Raw genomic sequence first — 13,162 nt, 5'->3', positions numbered from 1 at the left:
ACGAACTTGTTTCTTCTTACGAACCCGCTGCCGCCGACGACGAGAAGCCCCGCTGCCCCGCTGTCGCTTTTTGAAACAGCCGGCGGGCTTCCCAGCGTCCTCCTGAACCCGAACGCCAAACCCGAACTTCCAGGTTCGGCATTCGGAAGGCCTCCGAGAAGCCCCCCGACTGTTTTAAAAGGTGACAGCCGGGCGGCGGGGCGTCCCAGCAGCCTCCCAAATGTCAAACCCGGAAGTTCGGCAAAAGTTCGGGTTCAGGAGGCTGCTGGGAAGCCCCCCGGCTGTTTTAAAAGGTGACAGCCAGGCGGCGGGGCTTCCCAGCGGCCTCCCAAACCCGAACTTTTGCTGAACTTCTGGGTTTGGCGTTCGGGAGGCTGCTGGGAAGCCCTGCCGCCCGGCTGTCACCTTTTAAAACAGCCGGGGGGCTTCTCGGAGGCCTCCCGAATGCTGAACCCGGAAGTTCGGGTTTGGCGTTCGGGTTCAGGAGGACGCTGGCAAGCACCCCCAGCTGTTTCAAAAGGTGACAGCCGTGCGGCGGTGGTTTTTTGCGTTTGTTTTTTTTTATTGCACGGATTAATTGATTTTACATTGTTTCCTATGGGAAATAATGTTTTGTCTTACGAACTTTTCATCTTACGAACCTCCCCCTGGAACCAATTAGGTTCGTAAGACGAGGTATTACTGTATTTGTATTGGCTGTGTGCTATATTTTTGGTGTGTGCGTTAACCTGGTTTGTAAACCATTATTAGAATTATATGTGTATGATATTTGGACTGTGTAACTACTATTGCTTATTTGCCTATCTGTAAATAATAATATTGTTCTATTTTATACTAAGTCTGATTCATTGACTGACTAACCCACATTGCTACAACTTAAGCTTAAGCTTAAGTTAAAATTTAAGCTTAAAGCTGGTTGTGGTTTAGTCCACTCAGAACTCTGCTGAGATTAAATTAACTGTTCTCTGCTGTCGGTAACTGTTTGAAGAACTCCTCTCCTAATAGTATTGTAAACTCATCTGTTACTATGTTTTTAAACAAGTTAATCATTCCAGATGAATCAGTTATCTTTGTGTGCTTCTGTTTTTGATTTTGCAACAAACTCTGATACACTTCTTTCTTGAGAAAATCCTGAATAATCCTTAAAATCTCTTGTAATCTTTATAAAATCTACTTTAACACAGGCACATTAGCCATACTTTTCTATGACTGAGTATATATAAGGAACATTATTTATCCATTACCTTACCTGGAATTCATCTTTTATCTGGCTGGAATTTGTCTGTGGATCTAATCTGCTGATGTTGTAGTATATAGATCTGAATTCACAAACAGGAATGGCAGTGTTGCCACAAAGGCACGCTTCCAGAATGGCATCATGAACAAACACATACTGTTCCTACATATCAAAAAAGTTAGTTGCTCATCATCATCATCGTTCAGGACCTTCAGAAGCAATTGTAAAGTCTTTTACTTTAATGAAACTTCCAAGAACTTCAGGTCAACAAGAAAACTGAACACTTTCTTGAACCAACAAATGAGTACAATGTGAGAAATGCTTACAGTTTACCATTACCATTACTATGCAAGTACAAGAAGTACATTATTTGCATACCCCACTCTGGCCTCTGAACAAATTAAATCCCGAGGGAGCATTTGTTACTGTATTGGTGATGACTATACTATAAGAAGTATAAGCATTCCAGTAGATAAAAATTATTAATTTTATCATAATTGTTTATGTCTACAGCTATGTGTAGTGTACAGCTATTTGATACTGTCTACAATATGGTTGAATAAATTGCTGGGTCTAAATCCTCAATATTTTAAATGAAAATAAAATTTGATTCCATGACTATTCTAACCATGAAATATTCTGTTTGGTTTCATTATTTGTTAAGTAGACTGACTTATTTTACTCTTTAATATAATCAGTCATTTGCTAGAAGGAAAATGAACACAAAAACAGTTCCCCGATCAATAAATATATCTGAATGAACTTGTACTAACTAGAAGATCATAAGCATTCTTTATTTATTTATTGACTGCTTGATTGATTGAATTTCTAGGCTGCCCAACTCCAAAAAGAATTTCACTTGCTTTACAAGGAGAAAGAATCAACATAATTTAACATTCTGACCTTGATTACTTGAGAAATCTATGTAAGTGCTTATAGTGCTGATTGTATTTCAGTTCATGAAAACTGATACAGCTTAACTAGTTCAACAAAAAATAGACTAGGAATATAATGTTGGCCATTATAAATCATGCTTCTTTGAATTTGGTGGTGAACATGGGCATTTGAAAAATATGATTTTTCTACATTGGTACTTCCGTTTCTGTAAGAACTTTAGCAAAAAATAATTATATATGTATGTATGTATGTATGTATTCACCCATTCATGCATGTATTGTAAGTGTGTATCCCTAAACAATAATTGAGCATAGAAATATTTTACATCATGGAAAGCAATATTGCTAAATTAATCTGACATAATTTATTAAAATTAAGTTAGTGTGTTGAAAATATTTTGAAATATCATCCATTTTCACAAGATTATCTTTTATTCTATTTTATTCAATTTATATCTGTCTGAAAATACTAAACTTTTGCTTAGGGATAGGCTGAAAAACAAGAGAATCAAAAAAAGGATACCTCTGTCTGCACCAAGTTAACTCTCTGGGATCGCAACTCTCTCACACAATTAAATATATCCACCACGCCTTCGTTTTCTGCCATGTCGAGCATGATGTCTATGGCAATAAAGCACCCTGTCCTCCCAGCACCAGCACTGAAAGAGAGATAGAAACCAGAACAAGAATCTCATCAATGAACCATGCAATATATGGACATATGGTGCAAATGCTGTATATTTTTTTCTTTAGTCCCTGTTTGCTACAAAGATCTGAGCTTTACTGCCTATTTCAGCTTCCCTTTGCAAAGCTGCAAAACTGAGAAAGAAGGGAATTTTTAAAAAAGTACTGAGAGAAAGAAAAAGATGTAATTTTTTTTTAAAATCAAGCTTGGTTCTCGCCTTTGTTTTAAATAAAACCCGATGAAAGAGAGATGAGCTACATTATTTGAAGCAGTAATCTTTTCACTTTCTTTGTTTTAAGCAAGTTTCTTATTTATTTCAGAAGGGATATGTCTTTTAAAATCTGCATATATCCTTCTGTACTTTGGTCCTTGAAGATTAGGCAGGTTATTTCTGGAGAAAGAAAAGTCTAGTCGCAAAATGCCAACTTCTCACTCATTTGGCAATCTAGATGTTAAAATTAATTTTAAAATGTCCACATTATTGGGAGTTCTGAGTGTTGTAATCTTTCAGGAAAGTGTGTCTTGCAGAAGTACTTTTCCAACTTTGTCTGGCATACAGGGAATCCAATTTGCACAATGAATGTTATAGTTTCAGTTAAGAAAGAAGGGAAAAAGAAAGGACTTTTCTGCACATATAATAATAATAATAATAATTATTATTATTATTATTATTATTTATTAGATTTGTATGCAGCCCCTCTCCGAAGACTATAAGAAGAATGTGTAAAGAAAAAGGCTGAGCTAGTTTGTTTATTTCAATACCACATATTCCACAAATACATTTTGTTCACACAGTCAACTTTAAATGTATTAAAATCACATTTCCCCAGAGTTCATTAAAAGCATGTTTGAATTTAAGTACAGTGGTACCTCCTGATATGAACCCCTCGTCTTATGAACAACCCGAGATACGAACCTGGGGTTCAGAAATTTTTTGCCTCTTCTTACGAACTTTTTCCTTCTTACGAACCCGCCGCCGCCGAGAAGCCCCGCCGCCCGGCTGTCACTTTTTGAAACAGCCAGGGGCTTCTCAGCGTCCTCCTAAACCCGAACGCCAAACCCAAACTTCCGGGTTCGGCATTCAGGAGGCCGCTGAGAAGCCCCCGGCTGTTTTAAAAGGTGACAGCCGGGCGGTGGGGCTTCTTGGTGGCCTCCCGAGTGCTGAACCCAGAAGTTCGGCAAAAGTTCGGGTTCGGGAGGCCGCTGAGAAGCCCCGTCACCTTTTAAAACAGCTGGGGGGCTTCTCAGCATCCTCCTGGACCCGAACGCCAAACCCGAACTTCAAAAGATGACAGCCGGGTGGCAGCGTTTTTTTGCGTTTTTTTCTCATTGCACGGATAAATTGATCTTACATTGTTTCCTATGGGAAACAATGTTTCATCTTACGAACTTTTCATCTTACGAACCTCCCCCCGGAACCAATTAGGTTCGTAAGACGAGGTATTACTGTACTAGGAAAAAAAATTTCAAAACCCCCTGCAATTGTGTTGGTTAATTTAAAACCCCACTATCCAAAGGAATACAAATGGTCACTACTACAAAGTTACTAATGGTATAGTTTGATTCTCAGTGGAAAAAAAAAAGAACTCTGCATATATTTTATTTTTTAAATTGTTATAATTCTAAAAATAACTCAGAGTGACAATAAATTATTACATGAATAAAATCCAAATTAACTCTTTGGCCATTTCTAAAAATGGGCCTATTTAAGATTTCATGAAGCAGAATACAAATGTAGCCATTGCCTGCTGATATGGGACAATTGATGGCAGGAGAATTCCTGTCCTTACCAGTTAAGGTGGAATTTAGTTATCGCTGTGCATATAAATGGCTGCTGGCTGCTGGCTGCTGATAGTTTTCCACGTTAAGGTCCAGCAGCCAGTACCACAGAAAATTAATCTTCTAAAATTGTATGACACTAGGTATTTCCACTGCTTCTACCAAAATGTTCACCCTTGATTGACTCACAATGGCAGTCAGTGAGTCTCACTGGAAAATAATTTCACATGCTATTTCTGCCGTGCACAGTTGTTCAGGTCGGACAGAAAAAAAATGATTTGCCTCTAAATGCAAATCATCCTCCCTGTCTCCATTCTCCCACTGTGATATCATTCTGCAAACAGGAAAGAACATACCATTTCCTTCCCCAGGTATGATGAAAATGCAGCTAGACGAAATACTACTGCAAAATCCAGGAGATGTGAATAGAGTATGAATTATTATCAACCATATTAAACTAGAGTTAGGGAATAATCGGCATCATCTTAATGAATATATAGCATTTCATTCTCTTTAAGTCACTTTCCTGCTATTCAGAATTGTAATAAATATAAAGTTAACATACTTAAATGTATTCTTAAGTATTGACCCATACTATCCAAATTTTTGAGATGAAAATAATCAGATGGCCAATATATTACATTCTGAATTTTTTCAACTCTACTCTGGTTGCTCTAACTATCCCAGGAAATATCTTATTTATTAATTGAATTTATATGCCACCCATCTCACTACTGAGTGACTAAAGCTTTAGGGAAATTTTGCTATCACTATTGTATTGGATATTTCTATTTGAACACTTAACAAATAAAAGGTTAGGTACATATGGGCCATTTAAAATTAAAAAGAAACATCTTCAGAATCAGGATCATGTTGTCTACCTACTTTTAGAACAGTATTTATGATATATGTAATATGCTTTAAAACTTTGTTATAATAGAAAATGCTTCCATCAGGTTTACATTTTGAACATATATTACATTGAGAAAGGAATGTTAATAATACTTAGAACTCACTTGAAGTATAGTAGTCATAGCACCCTACTCAGGAAGATACTGAGCAATACTCAATCTAGTCTTCTATGTTGGAGTCAAAGGTTATGTAACTACCAAACTATGAAATTATGAAACAATTATTCTATTTGCTTGGGACAAACTATATTTTTTTGAAACAGAGATTGAGCAGCAGTGGATCTAATGTGAGAAATAAATGCAGTTGATATATAGAAGGTATGTCCCCAAAGTGCTTTTTCAAGAGGCAACTGGATTTTCTACTTGAAGTTTCTTCAACTCTGAAATGGAACGTCATCAAGGGGAAAAAAAAGTCCAGTTGCATCTAGTTGGATGATCGAAAATCCCCATAGACATTTGCAGAAGATTTGTTGTATGATAGGTTTTTGGATAATGCAACATTCATTTTATCTAGTGGAATGACTAGAAGCTAGGGAAATAAGCAACACTGGAAAAAATGGATGAAAGGAAATGAAAGATGGAAACAAAGTTTGTACCTGCAGTGCACAACAATAGGCCCTGCATCTGGTGGGTTGAGAAACTTCACTTGTCGAACAAAGCCCAAGAGACCTGTAGCATAACAAGGAACCCCATGGTCTGGCCAGCTAGTGAAGTGGAATTGACGAATTTCTCGAATCTCATGGTAGCCTTTCTGAAAGGGATATATATATATATATAAATATTCTAATCTCTTTCATAACAATTACTACTACTTAATTATAAGTTGTTTCTTATTAGGTTGAGACTAAATTTACCCAACAGGATCAATCTAAATATAAAATCTCACTTTACTTAGAATGTTACAATGAAAAAAAAATCCTAACTCTGCTTCTATTATCTTATTCATGGGACACCTAAAACAGTCAAACAATTGAACTTTCCTTCTACTCTAGTTGCATCTTCAAGTATTTTGTGTGTGTGTGTGTGTTTTCTGAAAGTGAAAAGTGAAAAGATGTGCTTATCTGTGTATTTCTCTGTGTACACACATATAGGTACAATTTGGGTGATTCTAAAAAAAAATAAAATTTCAAGGTTCATGAATTGAATTCAAGAAAATGCTGTGCAATTATCCTCTATTACTCCTTGAATAAAGGCAAGGAGCTGTGTACTAGTAAGCAATCATAACTTTGCTTTGTTAAAGCTGGCAAATTCACATCCAATATATGGTAGTAAGTTGGAGCAAACTAGTTTTAAAAAAGTAGAAATATTCCAATTACCTCCAAAGTATAAATGGTACATAATTAAGCTACCTTCTATATATTTTTTGTATTTGGAAAGTACCATATACTCAGGAAGGCAGAAATCCAAATTAAGGACAATGGATGCATGCCAAATAACTATTCTGAAAATGCTATGTTCATGCAAATTATAGTAATATAGTTTTGGATTGTTTTAGTATTTCAAAAATGTATTATGGAGGTTATGACTACTTCTGAAAAAAAATCTGTAAAAGTAGGAAACATTTATATGTGCAAAACATATATTATGTAAATATGCTTTTTAATCTGTCATTTTGCTAAAGAATGACATTCAGAAACAAGTAGCAATTATTTAAAAATGCCCTTACATACATAATCCAATAATTAGCAATATGATGCTTGATACAAATAATCATATAATAAAAACCTTCCTGGAAACAATTCAAAGTGTTTCCAAATAAGATTTTGGTATTTCTTTTCTGCTGCGTGGCAAAGAAATAAAATCATAATAGAAAGCAGAGAGAAAGCTAGTATTCTGTTTATTTTATGCAATAATATATTACCAATTTCTACCCTTATGGTATGAAATATCATGATTATCTTCCTTATGGTATTCCTCCAAAGTTTTATCCTTTTTCTTAAGAAAAAGAGAAAGAAAATAATAATGTAAAGTAATGGTAAGAAGAAGTCTAGGTTCTATTGCTATAAAGATGAATGTCATTTTGCTGTAATAGTGAGAGCAATCAACAATAAACTGTAAATATACTAAAGGATTGTGTTTGCTAGATAAGATCAAAGAAATATTGAATAGAAATTTGGATTTGATGGCCTAGGGCCTAGGCAGTCTGTCTGAGATCTATAATTCTATTTACAATTCTACTTATCACTGGTATAAATTCCCTTAGTCTATGGAAAATTATTAAGATATGCATGAAAGTTGCTGTTCCATATAGAGTTATTTTCTCTGATTTTGAAGATAATACTTAGCTATGTTTTTTATCCTCTACGTCTCTATCTAATTTACTTTATATACCAATGTGTATAATGTATAAGGATTATTTCATATTGACTATAGTATTTCTTAATGAAACATGGAAAGAAATGGATTTACTAGAAAACAAATTAGTTAATGAGGAAGGTAGGACCAATGTATTCTTACTTTTTGGACTGTAAAAGTACGTATGACATATTCTGCCAATGGTTCTGTCTCAATTAAGGTCACTTTGATATCTCCATAGACTTCTGTATCATCAGGCCAGTATCTGACACACTTTACCTATGGAGGGGAAGGTAACAAAAGTAAAAATTAATGTATGATATTGAACTGTAAGATATTGTTTTCGAGGTCCAGATATGAGCTTAAAATGTACATTCCTGTGGAAGAAGAAATAAGCAGGACAATGAATAGCACCTTTCATGTACATGATTGTCTGCATCAATTATTAGTAAACACAGAACAATAAGTATTGATGTAGTTTATTTGTTTTGATATACAGTAGTTTATGTGTTTGATCTATGAAACTCATTTCTTTATAGAAACCTTTTTCAGCCTATATTTGCAGTACTTCACTGTGAATTAGACTAGTAATACAGTATATACCGTGTTTCCCCGAAAATAAGACACTGTCTTATATTAATTTTTGCTCCAAAAGTTGTGCTACGTCTTATTTTTTGGGGGTGCGTTATATTTCTCAAATAAGACAAATTCACAGGCAGAAAAGCTGACACCCCCAAAGAAAGTGTACCGTATGGTACACTGATTACGGTACGGTACCTGTCAGTATGGCACCCACACACACAAACGACGGCACTTATATGGTACAACAGTATACTCCAGCTATTGCAGCTTCCGGCCACCAGAGGAACTACAGTCTATGCACTGTAGTGAAGACTGTAATGGCGGTGAGACAGCAGCAGACTGTGTCTGCTGTACTGGATGGTACAAAGTGATGGAAGGGGCCAGCAGGGGATGCCACATTATTACAATACCACTATGAACAGCTTTGAATGGTACCATATGTTTTTCCACCATACCGTATGTAAACTTGACTATGCCTTATTTTCGGGGGGTGCCTTATATTAGCAAATTCTGCAAAACCTCTTACTTTCGGGGTACGTCTTATTTTCGGGGAAACAGGGTAGAAACATAATTATACATATATGAATAGTGATACATGAACAAATTCTATTATGATTGTTGCAGTGTTTGCAAATTGCCAAACTTGCTATCCTAACAATATTTGTCGTGATAAAATTATTATCTACATTAAAGTTGGGAAAATGATAGCATAAAATATTGTTCATTCACTGAATAGTTAATTCTGATTTTACTATAGGTAAAATTAGGAAAGACAAAAGGAATCCAGTATAAACTTGTCAGAATTTAATTCTGTGCACAACGTGGAGGGAAAAGATGACATCAGAAAAGTTGATTGAAAAAGAAAGAAGGTGACGGGAAAAAAATGCACAACTAACATTATGTAATTGTGCAAAATTGCTGCTGTTATAAGATCCAGCTAGATAAAAAGCCTTTTTATATTGATATGTTATGTGCCATCCAATCAGCGTCAACTCTTGGTATATATTCACCCTTCTTCAAAATTATCTGGACAGATTCTTCAGGTCTCCTATCATTGGCATCCTTCAGTCTCAAAAGCTTCAATATGATATTGTGCTCTGGAAAGAGTTCCTAAAATGCAAAGCTATGCAAAGCTGAAATATCCTCTCAAGCGCAGGAGGTCTAGGAAGGTTAGTATGGAGGAAAGACTGTTATCCAAGTAGCAGATCCCCCCTTTCTGAAATAATCCCATTGGAATGGTAAAGCCAATATGATTGATTGCAGCTATGTTGCAGAAGTTCTCAGAATGTGGCTGTACACAGTCACAAACTGATTCCAGGACTATGGCTCCAGATTTTGCTTCAAGGTTTACTCTTGAAGCCTTTTCAATCATGGCTATAGGCACAAGGCAGTGAAGGTCTGGAGTCAGAGTGTCTCTTCTCCTTGGTCCATGGTGTATTCATCACTGCAGTAGTTAAATTCGTGACTTTGATCCTGTTCATTTTCTCCTTTTTCCTTCTACATTTCACAAAGTTATGGATATATTATGATTTGTGCATAGTATGTCCAAAATATGGTCATTTGAACTTGGCCATTTGTGTCTCAAATGAAAACCATCAGTTGGCTTGTTCTGTGATCCATTTCTTTGTTTTCTTGGCTACCCGTGGTATTCTCAGGAACCTTCCTCAAGGCTGTTCATAAAACATCAATAAAACAATGCTCATAAAACATCAATATTCTCTTAATCCTTCTTCTTCAAAGTTGAACTCTGACATCCATAGAGTGTGACAGGAAAGCCGTTGCCTGAATGGTTCTGATCTTTAGAAGTATAGACACATTATAGAATGTGAATATTTCTTCCATGGCTTTTATTCTTACTTGACCAAGTGCTAGGCTGCAGCATGTTTCTTGACTTCTGGTTGCTTCTGGTCCTAATAATAATTGATCTTTTAAAAACCAAAAGTGTCTATCACTTCAATGTCAATTCTAAAGCTGGCTGTGGTACTGTTATTAGTTTGATCAGTATATTTAATCATAATCCCCCTTTTTTAAAATTGGATTCTATGTCTTTTATTTAGAAAATACAGATTGTTTTTTTAGCTTCAAAATAGTTTAGGTTTTCCTCCAGTTTGAAAGCCACACTCATCTTTTTGAAATTAGTCTACTTTAATATATATTCAATGAATAGAATAAAAAATTAAGAATATACAGCCTTAACGCATTACTTTGCGGATTGTTTAATTTTTATTATTGTTGATTTCAGAAAAAACAGCCACTTCTATGTGTTAATAATTTACCTGTGGAGGTGGTTAGCAGCATCATGTTTCTGGGTATACAGCTAATGAGTACAGTAGTTTGGTTGCCCAACAGTGAGACACTAGTGAAGCAGGACTACAGCGCCTGCATTTTCTGCATAGTATGAGAAATGTTCATCTTCATTCCCCTGTCTTTACCACTTTCTATAGAGGGAGCATCTTGTCATATTGCAGGACTATCTGATTTGGAAGCATTATTGCTTTAAACAGGAAGGAGGTACAGAGTGGTAAGGACACCAGAAAAGAGAAAAAGTTTATTTCCTTCTGTCCAGGACATGGCTTATAAGCAATGCTTGAACAGAGTCTGCAGGATTATCTGGGTCACTTAAATATCCTTGTTATCTTCTGGGAGGAAGCTTCATAGTATCTGAAGCAGAACATCAAGATTCAGTCAGAGTTTTGTTCTGTGTAGCATCAACTTTTTAAACTCTCAAATTTCTTCTTTCCGCTACATATTCAGAATGGACAGTGATTTACACACACACACACACACACACACACACACACACACACACACTACAGGTATATATTTATGTATGTGTATAGCATTTGTATATGTGTGTTATATCTTCAGATCAGGCAACAGAATTTCATTTTTAAAGTAGGCCAGTGTGGTCCCCGGGGGGAGGGGACCTCTTCTCTTCTCTTCTTTCCTCCCTTCCCCTCCCCTCTCCCCTCCCCTTCTCTCTTCTCCCCTGTTCTCAGCTCACCTCCTCTCCTCTCCTCTCCCCTCCCCTCATCTCATATTATCTTCATCTTTTTATACCATATCAGAAAGCAAGTATTGTATTTGTTCAAATACTTTAACATTTGGGACATCAGAAATATAGCTCAGAAGTTATATCATACATTGCTGCAAGATAAGACTGCTTGAAAAGTTTTATCTGTGTGAAATGCAATATGAACTTATTCTGCTTTTCATCTAATGTGCAGATTAAAATGTAATTATAGTTCAGACTTTATTACATTCTGAGTACTTAGCACAAACATTTATTTAAAAACATGTTTTGTAGGTTTAGAAATTCAGTTAGCAAATTTATTCAGAAATGCATATTATTCTGACAACACCAAAATGTATTGTAAAATCTGTATTTAAATGCAAATTTGAAGCAGATTTTAAATATATTGCCACTTAATGTGTCAGTGGGGTATAAAGGCCTTCAAACTGAGCAAATGTAAGAATGATAAGAAGCACAAGCTGAGCAGTGAGCAATCGCTCACTTAAAAATCATCATCAACTCAGAGTTTTCCAAACCTGCCCAGACGCCGAGAGGGAAAGAGTGAGAGGGAAGGAGAGAGAGAGGAAGAGAGGAAAAGAGAGAAACAGATAGAAAAAAGAGAGGAAGGAAAAGAGAAAGAAAAAGAATGGGAGTAAGGAAGAGAGAAAGAAAATCAAAATCTAGTTTGAAAGTAGCTCAACTATTTAAGTGGCATTTTGATATTGATAGAGTTGCCCTATTATGAGCTCACTGTTATAGACACACAGTACAGTATTTTATTTTGAAATTCTCTGAGGCAAAACAGGGTGGGTTTTTTATTTATTTGTTTGTTTGTTTATTTGTTTATTTATTTATTTATTATTTCTGTGCTGCCCAGTCCCGAAGGGACTGCCGCTCAGACACTATACTTTTCCGCCCACCCCCCCAAAAAATTAGAGGGAACACTGAGCACAATATATGACTGATAATTTGGAAATTAACATCTTACCCTGCCAACTTCCACCAGGTTGGTGACCATGACAACACTTGCTGAATTTTCCTGCCAGATCATCCTCCAAAAGTCCTTCACTGTCTCTTGCATTGGCCCTGAAGGCAGAATAAGTAAAACAAAAGAAATATTCCAAAGATTACTTTAGCACAAACATTTCAATTTACTTATTTGTCTGCCAACCACCCTTCTACTAATGAAACAAAATCTTCTTTCTTAGGTCTGAAGTGCGATACATTTGTGGAATCATACAAGTAACTAGGATTTAAAATACTGTGCTAAACTTTCAGTTAGTACCACAAATAGATATAAATACTCATAATTGAAGGTCACTTTGGAGTAACACATGAGACAAATATAGAATATTAATTTATGCCTGCATATAGTGCTAGGTCTGGTAAAAGAACTTATGAAGTATAAATGGCTCCAAGAATTCTAAATGCATCCTCAATTATAGGGTGAGATGTTAGGTGATAATACTCCTGGGTTACATTTTAATTACCAAATGAATGTGTGATTTTTAACAGAAATCTTTTCATTGCCTTTGAGAATTGGGTGCTAGGATCTCCTTTTCATATTTCTGATTGTATTTTTCAACTCCTTTTAAAAAACTGTATTGAAAACGTGTGAAAAAATGTAAGCTTGCAAAAAATAAAATTAAATTAAAGAATAGAACACAAGTTTAATTAATTACAAAGGAATCTTACTGATTGCAATATGATTCCTATGAAACCAAGTGCAACATATGTGAAATTTCAATTGCTACGCATAAAAAA

At 35.7% G+C, this 13,162-nt stretch overlaps 1 protein-coding gene across 2 annotated transcripts in view; it reads right to left on the bottom strand.

The window, feature by feature from the left end:
- The window catches only part of PTPRT (protein tyrosine phosphatase receptor type T), a 678,043-nt gene that overhangs the window by 29,922 nt on the left and 634,959 nt on the right, over positions 1–13,162 (bottom strand). For both annotated transcript variants that reach the window (XM_070744761.1, XM_070744762.1), the window contains exons 22-26: positions 12,387–12,484; positions 7,966–8,082; positions 6,105–6,259; positions 2,657–2,792; positions 1,250–1,399 (exon numbers count right to left, since the gene is read on the bottom strand). In XM_070744761.1, the coding sequence (XP_070600862.1) occupies positions 1,250–1,399; positions 2,657–2,792; positions 6,105–6,259; positions 7,966–8,082; positions 12,387–12,484 (656 nt within the window). The remainder of the gene's footprint in view (positions 1–1,249; positions 1,400–2,656; positions 2,793–6,104; positions 6,260–7,965; positions 8,083–12,386; positions 12,485–13,162) is intronic.

Source organism: Erythrolamprus reginae, chromosome 3 (assembly GCF_031021105.1).
Source record: "Erythrolamprus reginae isolate rEryReg1 chromosome 3, rEryReg1.hap1, whole genome shotgun sequence".
Taxonomy (NCBI): Eukaryota; Metazoa; Chordata; class Lepidosauria; order Squamata; family Dipsadidae; genus Erythrolamprus; species Erythrolamprus reginae.
Note: the sequence above shows the minus strand (reverse complement) of the source record. Positions and strands in the feature narration are given on the sequence as shown.